This window comes from Aquila chrysaetos, chromosome 5 (assembly GCF_900496995.4).
Source record: "Aquila chrysaetos chrysaetos chromosome 5, bAquChr1.4, whole genome shotgun sequence".
Taxonomy (NCBI): domain Eukaryota; kingdom Metazoa; phylum Chordata; class Aves; order Accipitriformes; family Accipitridae; genus Aquila; species Aquila chrysaetos.
Window position 1 is genome coordinate 3,362,692 of NC_044008.1, and position 26,047 is coordinate 3,388,738.

Genomic DNA, 26,047 nt, shown 5'->3' on the forward strand with positions numbered 1-26,047 from the left:
TCTTCACCCTGCCCAGCGTGCCTTGGAGTTGGCTTTGGCTCTGATGTTGGCATGGCTGGCCGGTTTGGCTCTGTGGCGTGGTGTTGGAGCAAGACAGTGTTTGGCAATTGCCCCGTGCTGCCTGGAGCGGGGGGATCTCTTCCATTCAGCCATCCCGTGGTCCTGCTCAGAAACTCCCGTCTCCCTCTCACCAGCTGTGGCTTTTGTTAGACAGCAGTCCAGCGCCAGGCTGAATTGTGTTTGATTAACTCAGTAACTGCATGAAGGGGAAGCCAAGATCGTTGCAGAAGCCTTTCAGCAGCAACAGCGGGGAGTCCAAATACCCATTAAAATGTGTGCTCAGCTCATCTCGAGTCAGTCATTTTTGCTGTCTCCCTCCGTCTCGTCCTTTGTTTTCTTGCCTTTGATTGCAGTTGATGAAGTTTGTATCAGTGTTGTCATGGTGAGTCTATTATGAAGTGGTCTTTTCCCTGGAGACCAGGCATCAGGATTCCTGGTTTCCGTTTAAAACTCTGTCACTGAGGCACGATGGGCAAGTGATGTTTCTTCTGTAGATCTCAGGTTCTACATTCTGAAAAATGGTGACTCAAAACTTTTACTTCCTTCAGGCATACAGGGAGGACATGTGCTGGATTTATGGATTTCCTCTGGATGTGTGATGGGTGATGCTTTAAGGATGGATTCTGAATGACAACTTTATCCGCTCATCTAAACGATTCCAGTGTGAGGTGTGTCAATGTCACAGCCATAAGCTGGTCTAAAATCCGGCCTGCCAGTCATTGTGACAAGGTCGTGAGAAATAGGAGGGTGGAGAAATCCCTGAGCTACACACAGTCTTCGAGGAATTACTGAGTGGATCCTTCTGGATCGGAGACTTACTTCCTCCTAGATTAGAGAAATACCTGAATATGGATGTTAGTGCATCTCACCTTGTCATGTGAGAGCTGTGCCCCTTGTGAGCTCTGGGGTGGATAGACTGGTTGAGTTGGTGGGCATCCATTCTGGTCAGACGGGGAATAGAGGAAGAGTTATTTTAACAAGATAGGTTTCTTGTGTCAAAGAGGGGTCTGACTTGCTGCTGCTGGCTCCTCTTTCACAGCTACCTCCAGGCATCAACTTCTTGGTACTGAGGATCCCCTTTCTTTGCATGTGATAATAGCTAAAGATTTGAGTGTGAAAGTAAGGGAAGAAATCTATAAACTAAACACAAACTGGGATTGTGCTGTGTCTGAAGGGATGGAGGAAAGCTGAATGGAAAAAAACCCAACCTCGTAGCAGGAGAGAAATAGGCATTGCCTGCCTGCATCACCCAGCACCTACAGTCCCTGTAACTGATACCATGGACTTTCATCCTGTGTTACAAGAAAAGCTCCCTAGCTGGAGTGTGTTTCTCAAGATGCACCATGATTATTGCTCCAAAGCAGTTAAGTTTTTAACCGTCTTTGAAGCTGTCTGACTCTCTCTCCTCCGCCTCCACACAGGTCCATATATGTGTCATTGCAAACTGGTGCTATCACTCATCTGATGATATACTGATTTCTACTCTGAATTTTGCAGCATATGTGCCTTGTGCCTGGGGAAGGAACTAGGGCTCCCTGTGTCTGGCTGATCTTCCGAGTTCCTCCATGTCCTCCTTTGCGAGGCCATGGACAGAATTCCCTAATCCCTTTCTTTAAATATCAGTATACCCATGAAATTGGAGGGGACAGTTCAAGGTTATTACAGAAACACAAGAAATAAAATTCGTATTTCAGGGGCTGTTTGCAGACCAGAGAGTAGGATATTGCTGGGTGGGAAAACAGATTTGCTTTCTCACAAAGTGCTGGTCCAACTGATGCTTCTTTAGAGCAACACCAACAAATCACTACATGGGTGCTGCACATATTTTAATTAGATATTGAATCATTGACTAGAAATGAGGCCTCTACATATATCTGAGGTCAGCATCCCCCACCCGGTGTGCCTGAGCTGGCTGCTTCAGTGAAGGCAGAAGGTCTGTACCTGCCCATGACCTTCCTCTAATTATTTGGAATCCATATTATGGACCTTGCTGCACAGCACAGCCAATGCCAGGTGTTCAAATTAATAAGCTGAACCAGGTTTTCTGATCAGTGCTCTGGGCTGTTTGCCATTCCTTTTTCTCCTCGACATCTGATAAAATAACCCAGGGCTTTGGTCAAAGGTATTTTGCATGCATGCTATTGATAGCACTTTGGAAGTGTGGGTTTTTTTCCTACTGGGAAAGAAAGAAAAAAATGGGGAAAATGGATCAAGTCAGGGAAAAAAGTAATGAGAAAGTTGATGTCGGGGGAAGACAGTTTCTAAAGGTGATCACAAGCATCCACCGGAGATCAAGGTCTAGTTTACAGCAGTGCTGGTAATTTGTAGTTTTGGTGAACTGAAAATACAAGAAGATACAGTGCTAGCAAGATTTTAATCCATACCAGCACCCATTCAGCCATGGGATGAGCAAGAACAACTCCCCAGCTACTAGCCATTTGCCCATGAGTCTGAATAAAGTCCTATTTAATAGCAGGCTGTGCATGTCATCATGATGGCCAAAGTAGCTAAATCCACATACTGCAGGTAAAGCAATTAACAGGTTAGTGGAGGGAGGATCAGTGTGGGACAGGGATTCTGCAGAGTGGCTTATTGGAAGTGAACTGGCAATGACCCGTCACCTGAGACTGCCATCAGGGAAATCCCTGACGTGGAGATTCATTTGCTTGTGGAGTGCTCTACCTAATAGAAGAGGCAGAAACACATCAATAAGGCATGTAAGAGAGGACTGGAAAACAGCCTGTAGAAGATGCTTGAAAACATACACAGAGCAGAGGGAGTGACTTGGGACATCTGTCCCAGTTTCAGATTTTCTGGTTGAATAAGTGAGAGGTGCCCATGGTGATGGAGCTGTCACAGCCAAAACTTTTGGGCTGGACCTATTGTGTCACAAATTTGCTGGTTTCATGGGGAGAGATAGTGGCTGTGTTCGTTGGGGTTGGAAGGGCTTTAGTGTCTTCAGCAGTGGCTGATGGAATGGCTCGGCCATCTCCTCCCTCTAGAGGAAGGTCCCAGTTGCTGTCACCCTGCAGAGTCCCCCATGGGGACTTTCCTTTCTCACCCTCTTCCGTGGGGGCTTGTTTCAGTGCTGGGGGTTGAGGCTTTATTCTTCTCTCTCTAGGTAGCTAGACAGATATTTGTGTATATGTTGTGTGTGTGTATATACACACACCTCACACATTAACTATATTCAAGTGCTATGTAAACTCACAACCACATGCTTTGACACAAACAGGAGTTCTGTGGATGATTTCTTCTCCACACTGATCTCTTTCCGTCATGGATCTGGGGTCACAGCCTCTATAAAGGCTGTTCCTAGTTCAGTTGTTCTTGCTGCTTCTGGCTCACAGCATCCTCCTCGTGCACCTCTATTCTCTGCTGCACAGTGACATTTTTTCATCAGGGCAAGGGACAGAGGCAAAAATAATTTTCATTCCCATCTTGAGAAGGTAATAGTTGGTTAATGTCTCTAAATTTCATGTAAACCTCTGTTTCTCACATTCAAGAGTCTCCTTTTTTGATCACTGTGCCTACTGCAAACATGTTAAAAAAAGCAACCACAAAGATGGTAGCCTTTCTGCTTGAGTTGAGAGGGAGGAAAAGTTCCCAGTCCCAGCTAAAAGGCAGGCAGGGAATGAACCAGATCTTGTCTGTCTGTCTGTCTGTTTGTCTACCTATCTCTCCATCCATCCATCCATCCCTCCATCCATCAGATTAGTATCACGCATGCGTAATAATCATGGTTGTAGAAGACATGTATCTCAAAGTATCTCTTTAGTCCTTTCCATCAGATTAGAAATTTATTCAGAACGCAGGGAGTTATTGGTGAGCTTGCTGTTGTATGGATGCTCTAATAGATTTTTTACTGCGTTTTCCATACAGAGATTGCAAAACCCCAGCCATCCTAACACTGCATTTACTTCATCAATTCTTGTGACTGCTAATGCTGACGCTAGACTGTTTGGCAGCCTCCATTAAGAATGGTTTGCCCCATGATATTAACAGGCAGTGAAGCTTTGTGCTGATGGATAAAGCGCGGTGTAAAACCTGATTGGAATCAATCAGAGTAATTGTCTGGATGTGTGGTGGTTAATAGGAAATGTCCTGCATATTATTGGCTGTTTTATATAGCAAACGGATTAGCTTTCTGCTGCCTTTTGTGGCTCACATCCTCTCCTGAGCCGCTGGGGGAGGTGATGGATCTGCTGGGAGGCTCAGGAGACACCGCGCTGGCGTTGCATCCTGCGTCAGTCTGTAAGACACAGAGCTTGGAGGAGAGCCTTGTATTTTATATTTGTCTCGGTGACTATTCTGTCTTTATGTCCGTTGCTGACAACTGGGCAAAGGGCAACCGTCAGCCTGTTTCGTGACCGATGCTAAGCCCAGGCCAGGGCTTTGGGAGGCAATGCGTGGCAGAGACCAGGAGCAAGACTGAAGCAGAAGGCCTCTGACTCTTGCGTGTGCTGCAGAGCCACACACTGGCAATTAAACACAATATTGAAGCCACTCAGGTCGGCCTGATGTCCCCAGAGCTGACCTACCAGCTATTTTTTTTTGGAAAAAAGTCTGAAGAGAGACCCACCAAGAGCCTATCATCCCTCAGCATCCGAGTGTTGGCCCCAGTTCACATGCAGAGACAGCCCGGGAGGACTGAACGTGAGCAAGCCCAACCTGATTCAACCAGGGGCTAGAACAACCCACCCTGAAACAGGCTTCGCAGACAATAGCGAGACACTGTGAGATGCCACTCACACCCCAGGAGGACCTAGACAGTGTCTGTCTGATCAGAGAGTGTCTGATCAGGCAGTCTAGAGCCGAGCTAAAGACACTGTGGTTGCAGAAAGCGAGTGGATCGTAGCATCTGTCATACTTACACATAAACTAGGAGGAACCTTGTTTTCCAGCATCCTCTTCTTCTGGGAAAGACTTAAAGCATGTAAAGGTCACAGCTTCCTCATCGAAGCATCTTCCCAGTCACCAACCACCTGGCAGCTATGGGTGCATCTTCTGCTCTGCAGCAGGAGGGCACCCTACCCGCAAATGCTACTGAAGGTGTGCTTGGAGAGGGTCAGCCACTCAGCGAGGAGTGGGCTTGCTCAAGGCAGTTCTTCCTGGGCAGCCCTGGGTTGCTGAGGGCTCTCAGCTTTCTCCCTGCCACAAGGATTGGGTGTTTTTTTCTCTGTTTTGGTGCATTTGTTAGTAAGGATAATAAATCCCCACGAAGCACAGGGAAACATCACTTGCATTTTGTGAGTAAGGCACTCACTCTTGCTCAAGGTCATGAGTATTGCCTTTAATTTAAATTCGGTGCTAGAAACTTCTGAATCCCTGGAAAGAGATCTTTCTTGCAAACAGAGCTGGCTATGCAGGCGGGAGGAAAGGGAGAGCAGGCTTTGGCTGGGAGAGGCCAGCTCCCCTTGGTGGTCAGAGCCCTGGGTACCAACTGAAGTGCAGCAGGCTGGGATCCTAATGAAAGAGCTTTTCAAGCACTCGTTTCTTTCCTCAGTGAATAGAATACTATTAACCTTTAAGGCAAAATTATATTTCGTGCCTCTGGGAAGCAGTAACATTTTACAGAGCTGCACTGGGGAATCAGGTAAACAATTGTTAACTCTCTCCACCACCATTTCAAGGCCATTTTGGGGCAGCTGTATGTGCATGTGTGTGCAAAACCTGCCAAGCAGCTGAGCAGAGCTCTGTGCTCAGGAACCCCTCGCTGCTGGAGATCCGCCATCCCCTGCTGCAATTCAGCCTGCATGCCCCAACCTCTTTGTTCATTAACTGGTATTCGGTTGAACCCATGGTCCTGGCATCTGGGGACCAAAAGCTCTGCATTGCTATTTTGCCATTTCCTGGGTCCACGCAGTTGTTGGGCAACAGGTCTGGCTTTTGATGGCTGAGGACATGGTTTGTCAAGAGTCAGGACATAGGACACCATTTATGAGCCTGGACTGTGATATGTCTCACAACTGGGGACAAAGCTGCTATATGTGGCACTGCTATTAAATAATGCCATAGAGGTGAACTCTGCTGTCTCTGAATTGAATATCCAACTGTGTTTAGAAGCTGCTTCATCCAACAAACTGCTTGTTGCAGCTCTGACAGTCTAGAGGCTTTGACCAAGTCCTGTCTTGCCCTTGGACAGTGTGTGGGATCGCTATATGCCGAAGAGACTTGCACATTTTGCTGTCAGGGTGAAACAGGCTGGTGTTGGCTGTGAACTCCACCCAGCATGCATGTGTGCTTTGCGCAAGAACTTCTAAACCTGTTGAGTGCTGGGAACCATTCCTGGGAAAAAAAAAACTAGAGAGGACTAAAATGTGATGTTCTTCCTTCCTTTCCTTCCTTTTTTCCCCTTCCTTTCCTCCTCTTATTTCCCCAGTGCATTACTCTAGCTCTACCCTTACTTCCAGCCAGTGCTCTCCACTGGACCTGGCAAACACTGGGTGCTGCAGGTTGGGTGGCCAGGGGTAGCGAGGGGGCTCTGAACTGCTCGAGCCTTGGCAGGGAGAAAGCAGGAGCCACAATCCAAGGACAAAGTCAACACCTTGTGTGGAAAATTAAATCAATGAAGCAGCGTGAGCCAGAAAGCAAATGACGCAACAGCAGCAAAGCTGGCTTCCAAATTGAAATGTGTTTGCTGGGGATTGTCCATCGGCTTGGGGAGTTATTATTTCCATTTCTCTAGTTATGAATTAATTTCTAGAGAACTTAATCATCCCCTCCTTCTCCCCTCCACAACCCCCTCTTCCCTTCTCCTTCTAATTTTCCACTTGACTGGGGATTCTCTGACAGTGAAAATTCAGGCTTAGAGGAGGTCCATGCAAGCTGCTTCATTAGACTGGATAATCTCATTGGAACCAGTGGCTTGAATAATAACACCTTCACCTCGTGCGCTGCACCAGATTCAAATGACACTTAACACCCCGGGCTGCAGGGACGGATACGGCAGGGGAAGGGGTGGGTCGGAGCCTGCACCAAGCGCCCTTTGTCTCCTGGTTCTGCCAACCTACCCACACTCCCGAGGACACATCTGCAGTATGAGATAAACGCTGGTCCAAGCCTCCTCTGCTACTGAAACATCTGGACCATGAGGAGCAGAGGCATCCTGAGCTTGGCAGGTCTCCGTACAAGGGGAGCCTGGGTCCACCCTGTGAGTGCTGAAGTTTTTTTGTTGTCTCAGCGGGTCAGGGATGAGTGAGGATGAGCATGCTACAGCCTGTCCCACCAGCTGATGTCCTGATTTCTGCTTTCCCACAACAAGATGTGCAGGTTGGAGAAGGGTCATTTAAGTGGGGCTTAATGCACTTCAGCTTATTGCCAAATTTGCCGTTTACCTTCACAACATAAGCACGTAACCTAGAACTTTCTATGCCACCATCTCCCTACATGCAGAGCATCGACCTGACCCTAGCTCCCACCAAGCTGTCTGAAAGAGTCCTCCCCCGAATTTATAACCCACCTGAGAGCACATACGCACCATGGGCTCTCTTTCTGCTGCCTGGTCTTTCCCTCAGTGTACAGTGCCAAACGATGATCTCCCTTCCAGATGCAACTAAAAAACCTGAGTTCTGTCTGTCACCAACCCGTAAGATGGACGGTTTGAATCCAGGACTCTGGATTGGGTGTGATAGGATTGATCCTGAAGGACTTCAAGTCTAGCAGGACTCTCTTGCTCTTTGAGGGCATAGTTGGACTCTTGTCCATCACAAATTATCATGTTGGGAGAAGATGTCTCGTACAGGTGGATCGTGCATGAAAGACAAAAATCACAAAACTGCCCTTGAATTCCCACCTCCTTCAGTATCCCCAGCCTTTTCCCACCACCTACCCACACTGGATCCACACTATCACTTCACAGCCTGTGTTGTAGCATTGCTGTACGATGTCACAGCCAGAAGAAATAACATCTTCCCATAGTGACTCCCATCACATCTACCAATGCAACCTGGCTACCCTGCTCACCCAGTAGTCTCAGAATTCTCCAGAGAGGAACACCGTGCAAGTTTTCTCCAGAAACTATGTGCTTTTAAAGGGGAGGAAACTAGAAAAATGCGTGTGGGAGATGGGCACCTGGATTGTATAATAAATGGCTCTATTGCTGTGCATCTGACAACCCAGCCTGCCGGAGGTCATTCACAGCACCACAGCAATTTTTCAGCGTTTAACCCATCCCTTCCAGCCACGCACGGATGAGGGGAAATTCATACATCACATGCCGACAGCCTTTTCCTTGCAGCTGGAGTATTAGCTGAGATCCCTAGCAAAGCCTCAGGTCAGGTAGTGCTTTCCTGTGCGTCGCGGTGCGAGGGGCAGGCTCAGTGGGGTGTGCCAGACCAGGCTCGAGCTCCTCGTGTTTGAGGAGAATAATGCCTGAGGACTTCTTTTGGCTGAATGGTTAAAGCAGCAGAGGGATGAAGAAAAGATCATTTCTGGGATGGTCTGAAGTCCTGGTCCTTTTGTTTCTTATGGGTTGGCTCTGGGTGGACCCTTGCTCAACTCCGAACATCTCTGCAGAGCCAGCTTGCTCTCCTCGATGGGTAGGCAACCACTGCAGAGGGAGTTCAGGCTGCCTGATGTACCCCTTAGTGTTTAGCAGACAGAAGAGGTTTAGGAAGAGGGGAACTGAGCTTGTTCTCTGACTTTTTGGCTGGAGCAGGCTTGGGCAGAGAAGGGCAGTGAGACTAAGATAAAAATCCTTCCTGCTCTGGTTTTCCTCTTGTTCCTCTGTCCCCCAAATTCCCTTTCCTAGTGCACAGTGTGAAGGAGCTGAGCTGTGAAAGTCAGGATGAGGCATACTGTGAGCAGGGCTTTTATTGTTATTTGTGTTGGAGCTGGGGCGAAATGCTGAGTTGGGTAGTTGGGAAGCTCTAGCTCTGGCCAAAAGCCTGTGTATCAGTCATGTGAGGGTCTGAAAACTACCATGTAAACATATTTTCTCCTTTATCTATGACCTCTGAGACAGTTCACCTGTGCACCCAGCTCAGCCCATGCTTTTTCCTTGCTCCGAAGAGACGAATACCCTAGAGATGAATGGGGAGCTTCAGACAGTCTGGGTGGGGTTGGTGAAACCGCATGGGTGCCTGTCTTCTTCAGGCAGCAAATCCCATCATGGTGATTTCACATCTCACAGAGAAAGCCAAGCCTGAGCTAAGAGGTTCCTTGGCTTATTTTTCCCCAGTGAGGCTTAACTCTCCACACAGACTGCCTCTTCTCTCCAACCAGAACCATGGGGCAGCCAGAGACCTCCCTTTCCAGGCCTGCATGGTAACGGGGACTCGATGTAATTCTCTCTGTGCTATCCTATGTTTTTTTCTGGCTTCTAATTGTACTGATGCAAAGCATGGGGAAAGTTTGGGCCCGGAGGGAAGAATTGTCTCTGCCAGCAGCAAATACCGGAGCTACAGCACACGTCACTGTCTGTTGGCTCTGCTGCCGGGGGACATGGGCAGATGGATAGATACACGGCCAGGAGGTGGAGGAGGAAAGGGAAAGAGCTAAAGAGTGATGTGAAAAAGGAGATAATGATGAAGGTCAAAAGGAGCAGCAGGGAGGGAGAGCCTGGTTTAAGAAACTCTGTGGGGTCCCCTATGCCCTGCACCTTTCTGGGTAAAATTGCTTGGGGCAAGGGGTTTCTAGAGGTTGGGGATTTCGATAAACAGTGTTCAAGTCCAATCAGTCAATCCTGTGGAAATGTTTTCTCTCTTCTTGCTGTGCTTCCCCAAGTCAGGACAGCAGATGCTAACAGCAAAAGAGCAATTAAATTACATGCTGGCTGAGTCTGGCAGTGATTCAGTATCTGTATAAGTGGGGGACCCCTTACAGTGTACTTCCCATGGCTCCCCAAACCTCCCTGCAAACCTCCTTGAACACAGATGCTGTGCTCATTTGCAGTTTTCCTGCCCTCTTTGTCCTTTAAGAGGTGAGGCTGAAGTGGCACCAAACCCTCTCACCCGTTTCGTAGGACTTCTAGGTCCCCCTGCAGTCTTGGCAGTGATTCACGAGGAAGCCTCAGGACCGCTGATTTGGATTAGCCCTGATCTCTGAGCAGCATGCTCCAAATTTTACCTTCCTGAAGGCCTGGGCACCCTCCCATCAGCTTCACCAAGAGGTATTTGGCATTTGAGCCACAGTGATAGGGAAAAGACCAAATACGTTTCTCTGGAGTTACTCGAGAGAAGCTCCCACAAAGAATTCAGGGATGATGTTCTGAGGCATCTGAATCAGGCCATGAAAAAAGAACTTCAGCCCCTTTGAACAAATTATTTGCATCAGCCCTTGCAGAGGAGAGCATGTAGGAGCGCAGGAGAGCGTAGGTGTTATCTACCCAGGTTCTGGGGAAGACACTCACAAATATTATTAGCATGAATAGGAAGCACCATGATAGGATGCTCTCTGGGAAAAGTAATTTTGTTCATTAATTACTTGCCTTATCTATCAACCTTGTTCCCTTTCTCTCGCTTTCTTCTTTTTTAATTTTCTTTAAAATGACTGTAAGTGAATGCAGTGCTGGGAAAGTTATTTTACTGCCTCCTCAGAGACAGAAGCTTGTATTACTCAGGTAGCCTTCAGCTGAATCTTCAGGGGTTTTTCCATCTTTATTTGAAGCCCAGTCTTTTATGGGCAGATGGCAAAAGACAGTTCCAGGCAGATTCCTGTGATTTCTTTCTTGTGGACCACCTCAGTGCTGTGGACTGACTGCAGTTCACACGTGTGCCTTTAGCCTGAGATCTGCCTGCTGCTTCTGATTTTGTGCTCTGAGATTCTCCTCCTGCCTCTAGCTTCCAGGCTTGTGTTGTGCCTGGTTAGTTCAGCAACCAAAGGAGTCAGAGGGCTGTGATTTAAGGGACAGCACAGCAGAGACCCTGCAGCTTCAGAGATGTCCTTTCCTTGTGTCTTTGACCCTTGCAGGAGGTTGGAAAGGGTCAGTGGATGAAGGCAGGTGATACCCATCCTCCCAGACGTCAAACATGTGTGTTGGCTTTTTTCAGACTGCTTCTACAGTGGGAAATAGGTTTCTTCCAGGGAGCTGTGCATTTCCAGAACGGTTTCTGCTAGTCACTGCTTCAAGTGAGTTTACAGTGTTAGGTGGGAATCAACAAACGCCAGGGCTCATCAGGGCAACCTAGCTTCATGGCACGGATCTTCCTGGAAACTCAAGACAATGAAAGTAGAGTTGCCCAGGCTGAAATGTCACCATCACCTGCAGCCTGAGGCTGGGACCCACCTGGAGCCAAGTTGTCCAATCCCAGCCGTTGGCCGATGCTGCAGAACCTGTTGGGGCTTTTTGAGGTCTCTCTGAACACGATGGCTCTCATGGGAGAAACAGAGCCTTTCTGTAACGCTGAGCAGTACCAGCTGAGGACTGTATTTCAACATCACCTTCCGCAGACCCCCTCCCTCATTTCCACACTCTCCTCCCCCCTGTGCCAGCAAACAATTTCCAATTCTTCATTGGACAAAGGCTCCAAGTTTCTAGGGATTTGCATGTGAAATGCTCCGGTTCACCTCAGGCTTGAAGGAGCCATCAAAACGCTCATCAGGGATCTGCCTACGGAGGCACACACATGTGTACACACAAATCGCTTGTCCGTGGCTGCACCCCAGCGATGCGTGAGCTGGTGTGGTCCTTGGGCCACCTCTGAACCTTTGTTCACAGGCTGGGGGTGAGGAGCAGGTTGCGTTTGATGGACCAACCCACTGCTCCCCCAGGCAAGATTAGCACGTACAAGACAATCTGCAGCTCTGGAAACTTGGGGCGGGGGGGAACAGCGGGGAGGGGAAGGAGAAGGGGCATGAAATCCCCCCAAACAGGCGGGAGGGATGCTGTTTAAGGAGTGCCTGGCTTTGTAGGGCGGGAGACGGAGAAGTAAATCCCTTGCACCCACGCCCCGCGGGGCTCCGGGGGTGGGTTTATTCAATTGCTGTGATAGAGGGAGGAACCCACCTGGGGACAGAGATAACGGGCGGGCGGTGGGATTGCCGTTCTGCAGCATAAGCCGGGAGAGTTATCAGGGCAGAAACTCGGCTTCTATTACCATGCATTAGAATAGATTAGCAGGCAGAGCAATTAGCATCCTCACTCTATTTGGCGAAGTGACAGGGTTGGTGGCGGCGGGCAGGAGGCATGCAGGGAAGAGGCAGCTTTGGCAGGGTGGCTTTTCCCTTCCCGAAATGCAGCCCAAGGATGAAGGGGCCTTCTGGTCTTTTGCCCCAGGGCTGTCCCCGCTGAGACATTGAAAAAAGCAGGAGTGGGCATGAGCTTTGGTTAGTGGTCTGAAACTTTTTGTGGCTTGTGGTCCCTGAAAAATTGCCCTGCGGAGATGCAAAGCTCCAAAGAGTGAATTTCAGCTTCCTTGAATTACCTTTTCCATGTCTCTCTGAAAGACTCCACAGACCTCTGGGTCCCCAGATACCACCAGATAAAAAACCCCACTGCTTTGACTTCCCCAGGCCACCCCAATGGCCTTTTCCCCCTCTTTGCCCATGCTCATCCCTGATGTCCGAAGAGCAGGTTTTTCAGGGAGGTGAACCTGTTCGTTGCTAGAGCCAAAGATGAAAACAAGGGTCCGTCTCCTTCCTTGGATGCATATGAATTTGCTGAGAAAGCTTCCTTTCCTCTCACTGCCATGACAGGTTTCCCAGGAATGATCCTGTGCATGATCCCGTGCATGATCCCAGCTCAAATTTGTTCTTTCCCTGTGGCATCTCCAGCCTTTCTGTCCTGAATGGAGTATCCCAGGCAGTGGATAAAATTTAACTCCTTGATGCCAGGGAGAGCTAAATTTCAGCTATCCTCTGGCAGGGATGGAGGGCAACTTGGATGCCAGAAAGAGTAGACAGGGAGGGATGGCTATTTGCCACATCACCACATAAAGTTTAAGGTCAATTATGCCTGTGTCTTGACATTTATGGCATTCCTATCCCTAGGACCCCGAGGGAACCTGGAAATGTCAAAACATTGCTAAAACTGACCTTAAACTTTACTTGCAAGTGGGACTGAATCTTCTTCCTTTTCCTGGCTCCAGCCAGAAAATTGCTTTGGCTCCAGCAGAGGGAAAGGCAAATTTCAGCTGCTCCCTCCTTCCCCAGCCTTTCTCCACCCTTGTGATAAAGCCATCTCAGGAGACACAAAGCCGGCTCTGCACGTTGGTCAGACTTTGGCTAAAACAAACATCTTATTATGTCCTGAGATTCCTTTAATTGCTCTGTTCTTGTCCCATCCTTCTTTCCAACTGGGAAATCAAAAACTTTTCCCCAATAAAAAATGAAGCTGTCATATTGCATCTCATCCTGAAATAGGGACTAGACTAATGAGACTGATTCAGACCATCACAGTCAGACAGCTTGAATCTCCAGAGCCTCCTGGAAACGAATGTCTTTCTTTATGCCCTGCAGTCCCTTTCCCCAACTCCTGTCCCCAGCCCTGGCTGAAAATGTCATTAGGAGGGTTTGCACTTGGCTTCCACTGAGCTCCCTCTGCTGACCACCTTGCAAAAGGCACCGCCGACCTATCTGGCTGGTGTTTGAGTAAACGCTGTCCTACTGAGTAGTAATCTCTGGCCTCTGAGCAAGGACTTGGGGCAGAGCAAGAGACAGGGAGTCTTGGGCAATCTTCTGTGCAGTGTTTGTGCTGGGGAGGCAGGCTGGGGAGACAGGTAGCAGCACATCAAGTGACCCTGTTCCAGAAGCTGCCTGGCTTTGTGTAGAAAGGAAAACCCAAGGGATGCGGTGATGCCAGAAGCCTCCCCGTCACCTCGCAGGCTCTGCAGCCTGCCCCAGCTTTGCCCAGGATGCAAATGCTGGTGTTGTACAGGACCAAAGACTTTGAGGAACAGCCATCCTTTCTGTTATTTCATTTTGGAGGAAGTGCCCCTTCCCCTCAGGGGCAAGGAGAGCTGCTACTGGGCCATGCTTGCACCCCCCCACTAGATTTGAGATTCCCAGTTTGGTGGTCTGTGCTAAGCTGGGGACAGGGGAACCTCTTCAGTCTGACCCTTGCCAGCTACCTGCAAGTGCAGCCTGCCTCACTCACCATGGGCTCTCGCTGGGCTGGGAAATCTCAGATTTCCCCTTGGAGATGAAGAGATGGAAGAAATGGAAAATCATTGCCTCTTGCCCTGTCTTGCCTGCAGGACAGCTGGGACCATCTGGGCTTTTCAGGGTCTTCAAATTAAGACCTAAATAAGATTTACCTGAAAGTTTCCCTTCATCCCCTCTACCATCCTCCGAACTCTCTCCTTGGATGTATCTATCCAACACAGCTGGGCAAGGACACCACTGGAGATGGAGGAAAGGCCAGACTGTGAACACTGGGAAGAAACGCGAGTGCTTGTGGCTTGGACCACGTGGGTGTTCACATCAGCCCTGCACATCTGTGTCCTCACAGAGAGTCTGGGACGTGCAAGCTGTCTGCTGGTGCCTTCGTCCCCACCCTCCTCCCCTCTCCCCATCTCCTTATTCCCGCTCCACCCGATCCCATGTTCTCTTTCCCCATATTCTATTTTCTCTTGAATGGGCATGAGAAGATTAGGAGACACATGACAACCCTAGTGATAAGAGTCAAGGAGACAGACAGACAACCTGAGAAGAAGAGATTGCGGCAGGACCAAAAGATTGGGTGAATTTAAGGGGAAGAGCTGAAGAGACGTGAGAAAAGCATGGGAAACTGTGTCCAAGCAAAAAACCACGGAACTGGGAAGGGCTGAGAATGGAGTGGGGCAACATCTCCACCTTGCACAAGCTGAGGACCTCGGTGTGTGTGACCCTGTACCACCACAACAAAATGTCTAGGAATGAACAGATGGGGGAGGCAAATGGGGATCCCAGCATTGAGCCTGTGTCCCATCAAAACGTCCCATCAAAAAGTCCCATCCTGCACCAGTGGCCTGTCCTGGCTGGTGTGACTGGGGTATGTGCGGGACCTCTGGTTAATGAGCACTGGGGGGGAAAAGGTGTAAGGAAAGGGTGGCTGTGATTATTCTGTCAAAGGGTGAGTGAATTTGTCCCCTGCGGGAAATGTCACCGTTTGGAATCAGAAAGGAAAGCTGAAATGTCAAAACCTTTTGCAAACCAGCGATGCCCGCGGATTACTTGTTTGGAGGTGGTGGAAGGGTGTCATTTCGGTTTGCTGAGTGAGCCAAACCATTGAGCTCTCTTCGTGCTGCTCCCCCACACCTTTGACATCAAATACAGACACTTCATGTCCCTCTTCTTCCCTGCAAGCCCACCTCACCGGCCAGATTATGAGTCTTGCAATGCAAAAGCAGTCAAAAGAAAACTGCTGTGCATCAAGTGATGAGGCTTTTCCAAAAAGGATTAATTTGTTTGGATTTTATTTCTGGGAATTCATTTTTTTTTAATGGTAAGATGATTTTTTTTTCCTGATTAAAAAAAATTGTATAATGTGCTAATTGCCATTTGTAAAAAAAAGCTCCTCTGTTCTGAGTAGCAATGTCTGATCAGATCCAATCACCACTCTTTTGTCTTGGAAATTGTTTTTAATAGTCAAAATTGCAGATAAGACCTTTTCCATTGCCAGAAAACTGTCTTTTTTTTTTTTTTTGTCTCATATTAGAAAAGTTGGATATTTTAGTCTGCTTCTGGGAAAATGAAGGAAAAAAAAAAGAAAACAATAAAAATCTTCTCCTTTTTCAACAACTATGGATATAAACAAGAGAGACTCAGTCAGGACTATATGCTGTTTTTCTGACTGCACTATTTCCACCTCCCCACCAAAAAAAAAAAAAAAAAGAGAGAGAGAAAAAAGGATTTACAGAAGTTTCTCCTTGGCTTTCTCCTCCCAGGACTATTTGTCTCTGTCTATTTAGTCCACTCAGGGTGTCAGTTAGTTTGGTCTCCAGCAGGGACCACCAGATTGGGCTAATAGTGTGAATTAGCAGAAATAACTTTCCACCTCTCCACGAAGCCTTGTGGCCTCAGGCCATCACATGGGTCTGTGGAGCAGCTGAGCACCTCAGACCCTGTAAGCCCAAATGATAAGAGAAACTCACTGCATGATCTTATCGGGGTTTTGCACGTCTTAGAAAATAATTACCTCTAGAAAGGCTAGGCACAAGGGCCACTGTGCCTTTTAGATGCATTTAATTTGTTATCCCAAGTGATACTAAGGTCTGGCTTGCTGGCAGGTATGACTAAGGGAAAAGCTTATAGCTCATGGGACTGTGGAGTAGTTTGTCCCTAATGAATGGCCAGAGAGAAGGCTGGGGATCTTGGTCCGCAGAGCTCTCCGTGCAGCAAGTGTCTCCATCCTGGTGCAAGAAATGAGAGCTGCAGGGATGCTCTGGCTCAGGTCCTAAGAGAATCTGCAGCTCTGCCAACCTCTGAACACGCTGCTTGGGAGGGGAGAACGCACCAGCACCTTCCTCTTGTTTCCCTCTGCTAAGAAATCAGGAGTCACCCAAAGCAAACGCAGGCATTTTGGGCAGTGGTGGGATGGAGAGATGGACAAGAAGTGGGAGGGGTAGAGAAATATCCCCCTTGGAGGCCCTTGTCCCACCCCACTGCTCTCATGAGGGATGGCCTCAGTTAGCACTTACTTGGCATCACAACTCCTCTGCTCCCTTCCCTCTGCAAATAGCATCTTTTCCCCGGTTTTCTCCCCGCCCCTAGCCTCTACACGGTCAGAAAAGATCTTCTTTCCACCTTCAGCCTCCTGAACCACGCTCCATCCCCTGCAGATGTTGTGATCACAGCCACTTTATCACCATTAGTCCAGATCCCATGAGGTCTAGATGGCAAAGGCGCAACCCCAAGGTGGGAGGAGGGAGAGGTGCAATGCTCCAGGGAAGTACGAGAGCAACTCTTTGGTGTAAACTGATAGGATGGGGATGAAGGTCTGCAGGACTGTATGGTGTGGGTGCAGCAAGGATCAGGACCCCACTGTGTTGGGCATGGCGTAAACAAAGATAGAGCCAAAAAGAGGCCAGGATGAAAAATAAAGGTCATATATTTTGGTTTGGGAGGGTGGTGGGTTTTTTTTTTTTTTTTTTTTGTGTGTGTGTGTGTGTAGGGCTTGTTTAGAGGTTTTTTTCCTACAACAGGATGGTGGAGATGTGTCTTCACTGAAAGGTAAAGGCAGATGAAGGCATGCACATGGCACACTTGCCTTCTGTTAGGCTGGCAGCCCTGCAGTAGCTTGATGTTTTTTCCATGCTGTGCACAGGGAAAAGAAAGAGCTCACAGGTTTAGGAGTACCCCACTTGACCCTTCTTGTACCTGGTCTATCTAGGTGCATGGAGCTCTTGGGTATCTGCTCAGCCCCTCCAAAGATTTCTGGCCTTTACATTAACCCTCCTAACCTTGGACATTTAGGGACAAACCCTGGAGGTGGTGGAGTAAGTCTGGGCTTGGTTTGACCAAGCCCTAGCAAGGCAGAAGAGCCCTTAGCATCTCGTTGCAGAGGTGGAATAGCACCTTACCCCTCCGCAGCTGGTGTTTGCAGAATGTGGCCCCAGCAGGTTGTTTTAGGTCCCAGATGGCAGTCCTGGGATTGAAACGTGATCTTTTGGGTCCCAAACCAGGGCCGTCATCTCATCCTCACGAGACCTGGGCTTTAGTCTGCTCTCAGACACACGTGCGTCTATGCCTCTCTTTCCTGTCTCTGCGTGGTAATGTTTCAACCTCACAGAGGTGTCGTGAAGTTTAATTAGCTCCAGGCAAAGCCCTCTGAGATCCTCAGATGAGAGATGCTATAGAAGCACAAAGTATTAATTTAACATTATTAAAATAATTGGTTAGTGGATGGTGAACAGAGGGTTAGCGTTAGCGGTATTTATTCTTAATGGGAGATGAGGAGGAAATAACATTCCTCATGGTTCAGCGGTAGGACCAGCTTCTTAGTGTTTGTACTAATGGTTTGGACAGAAGCAGGACACTTGCAATCGTTAAAGATGCAGCTGATAATGAAATAGCAGGCGTTATTGAGATGTACAGAGAAGTGCCGTGTCTACACCATAATCTTATGCAAATAAGTTCAGGAGCAGAATACGCTCTTTAAGGTGTCTTAAGTGTAATGTGATGCCACTGGGTGGGAGTTACGCACCAGCTAATTATAGCATGAATAGCATTGAATTAGGTTATATGGCAGTGGAAAGTGATCTCGGCATATTGACAGACCCAGCATGTTAGAGTTACTGGTATTTTATTAAAGCAAAACAGTTATTGGCAGTACAAGGTATTTTTTCTGCATAAGCTGTAATAGACACACCAGATGAGAGCGCAGCAGAGTCACAGCAATCTCCCAGGGCCCAACTACACGCTGACTCTCAGCAGAGACAACAGAAGTGATTAGTTGGGGTTGGGATATTTCATTATCCCTTTCACAGTCCAGCTGCTCTGTGCAGGCAGCTGCCTTCCAGGTGACCACTTCTCTAAGGCAGGCATTTGTGTCTGGAAGTACTTATTTATTAAGAGTCCCATTTGCCTATATTTAAAATTTGCTGAACTTACTTTTTGGGCTGCGATGTCCCCTCCGAGCAGCTGCCTTCAGCGGCTGGGTGCTTTGCCACAGTTGTTTCTCCGTTTCAGCCAACACCATTCGGGGATTTGAGACTGACACTGGAGGGCAATGCTTTGCTCTGCATGTGCTGAAACAATTTTCTCTGCTGTTTCCCCCCACTCCTGGGGGAGGGCAGAACATTTTTGGCAGTGCAGAGGAAGACTGGAGGGAGAAGGTTACTTTATGACCGGTATGTTGCTTTTTCTGCTCCCCTGAGAATCCATCACATTTTGCCTCTGAAGAACTTGCTGGGCAGCCACCTGGGAGAGCGTGGTGTGTAAACCCACAGGATGCTCCACGTGCTCCAGCTCAGGACAGATAAGGTGGTCAAGGAAGAGGAGGTGGAGGAAACCATGGGCAAAAGGCTCTGGAGAAGGGCCCCCATCACTCCTTTCTGCATGGACAAACCTGCAAAACCCACTGGCAGGCAGCTCCATCCCTTTAGTCTTGATTTATGCAGCAGCTGGCATCAGTTACCTGGGATGAATTCTGCTGCTAGCTCAAGGAAGGGTTCTGTGATGTTGACTCAAGAGCCGGGACCTTGCTGGTGACCCAGAGCCCGGCTCACTTTGGTTCAGCTTGGCAGAGCTTCCCCATCATCAGACTCAAGCACCAGGCACAGTTGGGTGTTTTGCGTTTTTTTTCTCGCCTTTGTTTTAAATTGAGAAGTTTACATTGAAAAAGTCAGACAGGCAAAGTCAAAAGTTAGGAAGTGGCAGAATTAATTAAAGTCTGTAATTAAAGTCTGGCTTGCAGTGTGTCAGTTCAGGGAGCAGATTTAGGAGTGCAGAAGCTACTTTCAATCTGCCGGTGCCTAATTCCTGAGAGCCTGACACTGCAACATTAGCATTATATTAAAACCAGGCTTAGTTTGGTTTGGTTCTTCATCAAGTCATTATTTGGATGGCAACACACCTTAGAACAGATATCAAGTCTGCAAGACACATCAGTCTAATTTAGAGTGAGGTTTTGGTCTGAAGAGTTACATGTCTTAAATGTGTATGACCAGTAAACAGCAAGATAAGATGCTGATTATTATATTCGTGCTCAGTGGTGGGGCTGGGAATACAAACCACATTTCTAGATGCTTAACCTATACCCATGTGTTGTCCTCCTGTACAAATGTGCTGGGTGTGTTTGCAACCTACTGTGCCATTACACTGGAACTGAGCCTGGGTATCTGCCCATTTAATTTTAGAAAATCCAGACATTGCTGTCATGCTGCAGCTGGAGGAAATAAATGGGAGGTAGCAGGACATCTTGAAGAATTTGGGCACTTGGGTTTTGACATCAAGCCCAAAAGGGTTTCCTTCCAAGCTATTCTCAGGAGAGGAGTTCCCACGCCCTGCAGAGCTTTGATGGGATTGCTGTATCTATTTGTTTTATAGAAGTGCTTACAAAAATCTCAGATCAGCATTTTGCCGTGGCTTTCGTTCCGCGATAGGGGACTTTACAGTTTTGGAGTAGTTAATCGGCTATCCGTCCAACCCTCTGGAGACTGCACGTTTAAAATTCCTGATCCAGCATGCGGCAGCGCTAAAGGAGACTTAATGGGATGAAGGCTCCTAGGGAACGGAGAGTGGGAGCTGCAATGCTGCTCTTGCTCTCTCAAATCTGCAAGGCAAACTGAGAGCATGCTGAGAATGGCAGAGATCTCCCTTTATGATTCCTGCCACTGGAAATATGAAACTTTCCTCTACCAGAAAGATGGAGCAATTTGAGTTTGAAATCGGGGTGTTCATTTTATCTAGCGTCAGCCACTAGAGAGAAGCCAAGCCTAAAGTTTTAGGCCAGCCCCCAATCTTTGTAACATTCAGGCTCAGCCATATATCGGGTTGCTTTTCCATGTGTTGCCATAGATCCCCCTCTGCAAAACCCTATGCATATAGGCGCAATCTCTGCTCCAGAGAGCAAGGACATTGAGGGGTGATCATGGATCTAACCCTCCAGCAGCCCCTGTGTGCTCTCACAACTAAGACTCTGAAGTCTGGGAGTGGGTGAATAATTTAACATCCGCACTTAGTCTTTATAGCTGATTTTAATGGGGGGTAATAGCACTGCTAATAACGAAATCCATTGAAGACACCCTGTGCAAGTCCATAACATTAGCTTAATGGCAAAAGGTAATTGGCATGCAGTTGAAGCTGTCCTTTTGTATTAACCCTGTGGATTTCTAGGCAGACATCTTCCTTGAAGCGATGGCCTTGGCAGTGCACGTGGAGTAAAATACAGATGTGCTTTATGCTGAGCAAATGCAAATCGGGATTCAAACAGGGTGCACCGCTACCAATTCACATTGCTGGCTTGTGTTTACGCTGGACAGATAAGATGAAAGACAGTGACAGTGCTGAAAGCACTGACAACAATTAGTGAGTGGTGTAAACTTCCTGGGCTTGTGCAGCCCAGGTGCCATGCACCCACCACTTTCACTGAACTGTCACTAATTGGGAACACCAGAATTTTTAAGGTTCAACCCTGGGCACTTCTAGTCAGGCACTTTCAAACCAGATGCCAAAAACTCCTTAATCTGCCAGGGATTACTTAGCACCTGCTGAGCAATGGATTGGAGGGCTGCCCCTTCCCGGCAGAGAGGGACCAGCAGCCCAGAAGTACCACAGATTTGCAGTCTTCTCAGCACGGCCAAAGAGCACGGGCTATGCACAGCTACTCTGAAAGGACATCCCTGCCTAAGATGTCCCACTGCCCTTGGACAGGATGGTTTTCAGGGCTGTGGGTTTGCCCGGGGGAAGGTTACGCTGTATCTGCTATGTGGGTAGAGAGACAGAGCATCTCTACAGGTGTGCATTCTACCCAAGGGATGGGGCTTTCACCCATCACCCTTCCACCTTTCGTGGTGTCCTTGCAACTCTCCAGCCTGCTGAGCGATCCCATGGCTGCTAACACTGGAGTCGGAGCGCTCCAGGGCATGAGTGCGATTTTCCGGCTAGTGCAGTCCCAAAGGGTGCAGTGTTGACTTTCCATCCAAAATGATCACTCCTCCCATGTCCCAAGGTTGTCCTCATCTTCCCAGCCTGGCTTTGTGTTAACTCTGTCCCTCTCTGTTCCTGTTTGCTCAGGTGCACAAGGAAGGAGCGGTGCGAGCGCTCCAGCGAGCCTCGGAGATTCGCCTCAGAGATGAAGCAGTGCGTCCGGCTTACCGTGCATCCCAACAACATCTCCGTCTCCCAGTACAACGTATTGGTGAGGAACATTAATCCTTGCCCCCCTCAGGTTTAACCTGCCCATGCAGTCTGACAGACCCAGGTATGTGCAACCTGGGTTCAGCATGAGTGGGAAGGACTGGCAGCTTGATGCAAGAGGTTCTCCAGAGTCCATTAACTTCCCCAGCAACTTTCCTGGCAGAGAGAAAGATTTGCCATGGAAGAACATTTTGGCCTTGGTTATCCCCTGTCCAGAAGTGTGGAAAGAGGCTTCCTTGTTTGCTGTGAGTAGCTGAGGGCAGGTCTGAAGGGGCTCTGTGCCCTGCAATTGTTGTGTGCACCCAACATAGTTGTTTACTTCCCTGGGAGAGGGATTTGTTTATGGCTGGGCATGGACTTTAGGCAAGGGACATCATCATGATTAGAAATTACCTTCTAGAAGGAGGGCAAGTGAGGGATACCGCGAGTTATTTCAGTAAGCTCCAAGTTCCCATCTTCTTGGGTGGAAATGTTTCCTTCTTAAGCCACCAAGAACTCCACTCTACTCCAGCTCCAGCACCAAGTATGCAGAGCAGAGAGGCAGGATGCTACGCAGAGGAACGTAAGGCTGCCGAGGTTCATGCTATCTCTTGTGACCTTCTTCAGCACAAGGTTTAATCTTTACGGCCTTGAGCTACTCAAGCCAACAAAGCCACACAGTGAATGCTGGCAGAGAAGTAGATGATCCTGAGGCAGGGCTTGGGGCAAGAAATCTCTGCTGAAGATCTAGCCAGCTTGTGGTTTCTCTCCTGACTCATGACAGCAGTACCTTATGTGGTGAGATCCCAACACGCTCCGAAAAGGAGGCAGAGACCCATTTCATTCAGGCTACTAGGGCTCTGTCTTTTTGGCCATACTAGTTTGGGCTGGAAATAAGTTGATAACCCAGACCCCAAAGCTCCATCTCTGGACAAGTTGGTCACTAGCCCCACACCCCGAAAGGTCTAAATGGAATTGCTCAAGGTGCAGCTGCCAGATGTCTTCCACGTGACAGGTTTTGGAGTGGTAGGGTTTCTTCAGTGGTAATGAAATAAGCCTTTCAAAGCCTGCATGTCCAATCATTGCTGCTTTGTTTCAGCCTCTTAACTTTGCTGTGACTTTACTTTCCTAGGCTTCAAACAAAACTGATCTGAGACATCTTAAGTCCTTTGTTCTTCTGGGAGTTAAAGGTTTCTTTTTCTTATTCTCTCAGTAGTCGTTGAATTCTTTCATGTTGGAATAAATCCTGGGGGACTAGCTGGCTCAGGGCGATTGAAAATGATAACAGAATAAAAGACCTTTACCTTTAGGTTACTCCCAGGGCAAGTCAACCCAGAGCTGCTGGGATGAGAAGTTGTCATCATCTGACTGTTGCCAATAATATGCATGAACATTTTGGTGGGAGTCTCAGCCCAGTCCCAGATAGACTGGTGACCCAGCTCATGCACAGTCACCACAGATAGTCTCTTGGCAAATCAGGAGGGGAGCACCAACGAACGAATGACTGGGAGTGTCCTTACTGAGTCTCACTTGGGTTCTAGCAAAGGGTCAATGATATTGAGTTCTTGCCCACAGAGGCAGAGAAGATATCTGTGTGACCAGCCAGTCTGTTAAATTTTGCACGCTAACAGGAACTTGGAAAATTGTATCTAAGTCTGTTTCAGTCCAGGGCTGCTGCTGTGGGTTCTCTGAGAAGAGATGCTTGCTGGGGGAAGGCTCCGTTCTTTCCTCATTGCAGCAACTCCAGAGCAGGCATGTGGCATGTAGGATTTCTTGTCTGTTCAGACTGTGCACTGGCTCATGACATTTATGGCCAGGCACTACTGGTCTATCCCTTGGTGTCATCTTCTGCATGGCACACCTTCATTCTGCATCATCCATGCTCAGAGAGAGATTTGTTAAGCAGAATAGTTTCCCCTTCTCCATTGCCATCAGGGTATTAATGAGCAGGGAGACTGGATTTAGCCTGAGTGCTAAATTCATCCAAATAACCAAAGCTTTTTCCTACTCCCCATCCAAGACAAAAAAAAGTCACCTTTCCCATTGCCATTCCCCTTGCCCAAAAATGAACATACTCTCACAAGGGCTTTATGTCAGCCAGGACTAAGGCCTGTCTGCTCAGCCTTTCTCCCTGATGGTGCCTAGTGTGAAGGAATAGCTCCAAGCCTTCTCTAAGTGGGGAAAATAAAGTGTGGGGGAGCAGTAAGCATTATGTTATGTTATCATCCTCTCCTGTTTTGTCACCCGGACTGACCTCCTCTGTTCTTTCTGCTGGTAGAAACAACACTTCAGCATGCATTTGTGTCTCCTTTCAGTGGCTGTCACCTCAGATGGGGCCTCAGCTAGCTCGTGGAGGAGGCAAGTGTGGAGAGCATCTGCATTTGTGCCTGTGTCAGGGGGTTGGCTCTAGTGTTTGGTCACAAAAATCCTAAATTTATACTAACTGCTAAGTCATCAGCAGGTGCTAGAAGTACCCTGGCATGCCTCTCTGTGTTCAGACATGATCTGGTGGGTTGGGCAGGACCCTCCGTGATGGAGAGCTGTGGTGCAGGACCTTAACTGGTCTGGGAAGTTAACAGCAGGAGGGTCCTTCTCCAGAGAATGAACGTGGTGGAAACCAGCCATAAGATTCCTTTTTCTCATGACCATGAGCAATGACATAGCAATGCCAACGGGTGTTATGAACTCTAATAACGTGGGCAATTCTTCCTTCACAGCTTTTTTTCTGTATGGAGCCCCAGTATAGCATGTCCCCAGAGCCAACTGCTTCTTTGGTGGGATGGGCAGGAGAGGTTTGCTGTGCCTCTAGAGACAGCGGTTTTTTGTGGCGGACTGAAGGCTGTAACTAGACTCTCCTTACACAGGAACTTGGTGACAGAGTGCTCCCCCATCTGCTGATGCTAGGAGAGCAGGCCGTAGAGAGTTAGACTGGAGCGCTACAGTTTCTCTGTAGTCTGCAGAGTGCCTCTTGTGAGTAGTAGTCACCTTCCTCAGAAAACGCGTGCCTTGGGGCCACCAAAGCCCTGGTCTTCACGGCTGGCTCCAAAGACTCCCTGCCTAACCTTACACTTGCATGACAGATAGCGAGCACTCCCTCCCCTCCACTGACCCAGCCAGCACTGGGATGCAGTGCAGTTGTCCCTGCATAGCCACGTACCACTTGTGTCGGCATCAGCATCTCATCCCCTTCCCCCTCCGCGCACACATCCCTCTCCTGAGTCGCTGCTTTCTGTTGAAGGAGGATGCTCTCTCTAGCAAGAGGCTCTTTGCCCAACCTCTCCAGTGTAATTCTCTCCTGCTGTCCCAGCTCTGTTTTTTGGCTTAGTATTCTCTCTTTTCTTTTTTTTCTATCTCTTTTTCTCTCCCTCCATCTTTGCTTGCAGCTGGTCTTGGAGACCTACAATGTCCCTGAGCTGTCAGCAGGAGTCAATTGCACCTTTGAGGACCTTTCGGAGATGGATGGCTTGGTGGTGGGCAGTCAGATCCAATGCATCTCGCCAGCTGCCAAAGAAGTGCCCCAGATCATCACCGAGAACGGTGGGTATCCCACAGCTCCTCCGTCTGCGCCACTTCTCCCTCCCTTCCTCACCCCACACCCCTGTGTCTCTCCTTCTACTTTCTCCCAAAGCAGAGCTCGTGGGAGCCTGAGGACGGGGTGTGCAGAGCACAGGGAGCAGGTGGGACGCTGTGCCGGTGCTTGCTGCTGGAGCTGCGCAGCAGCACTTTGTAACAGGAGCTGTCTGAATGTGTCTGTTTATGTGTGCACACATGTGCAAGTATTGAGTTGCAATACCAGTAAATGCATTAAGATGCTTATATGTGTGATACTGTGTGTTTTCAGACTGCCACCGAGTGGCAGTTGCATACATCTAGCAAAGGCAAGAGATGGATGTGGGATATTTGTGCACCTTTCGCCCAGGCTGGTGTTGTACAACCCAGGGAATGAGGCTGTACATGCTCTCAACACATCGCATCCGATGCAGCAGCCAGAAAGTCCTGCAGGCATGAACGATCCTGCCGGTAATTTTATCCTGCTCCTCCCAGATTTAGATCTCTATGCTTAGTTCCTTGCTCTGTCCCCAGTCTTTACTGCTTTCAGCTGTTCCAGGTTTGCTACTGGCTCCCTCTGCCAAAGTGGTCCAGGACAGAAAAATACCTTGTCTCCAAGGATGGTCCCCCCACCTACAACTCCCTGCCCTTTTTTGCTTCCTTTTCTAACAACTTTTCTAGGTACTTTCAAGAACACCTGTGGCTCTTTGCAGGGACTTACTATAAAAACCTTGACCCT

General features: G+C 48.5%; 1 protein-coding gene across 3 annotated transcripts in view; it reads left to right on the forward strand.

The window, feature by feature from the left end:
* PLXNA4 (plexin A4) overlaps nucleotides 1-26,047 on the forward strand; it is a 462,053-nt gene that overhangs the window by 320,563 nt on the left and 115,443 nt on the right. For all 3 annotated transcript variants that reach the window (XM_030015469.2, XM_030015470.1, XM_030015471.1), the window contains 2 exons: nucleotides 21,658-21,781; nucleotides 25,143-25,296. In XM_030015469.2, coding sequence (XP_029871329.1) covers nucleotides 21,658-21,781; nucleotides 25,143-25,296 — 278 coding nt within the window. The remainder of the gene's footprint in view (nucleotides 1-21,657; nucleotides 21,782-25,142; nucleotides 25,297-26,047) is intronic.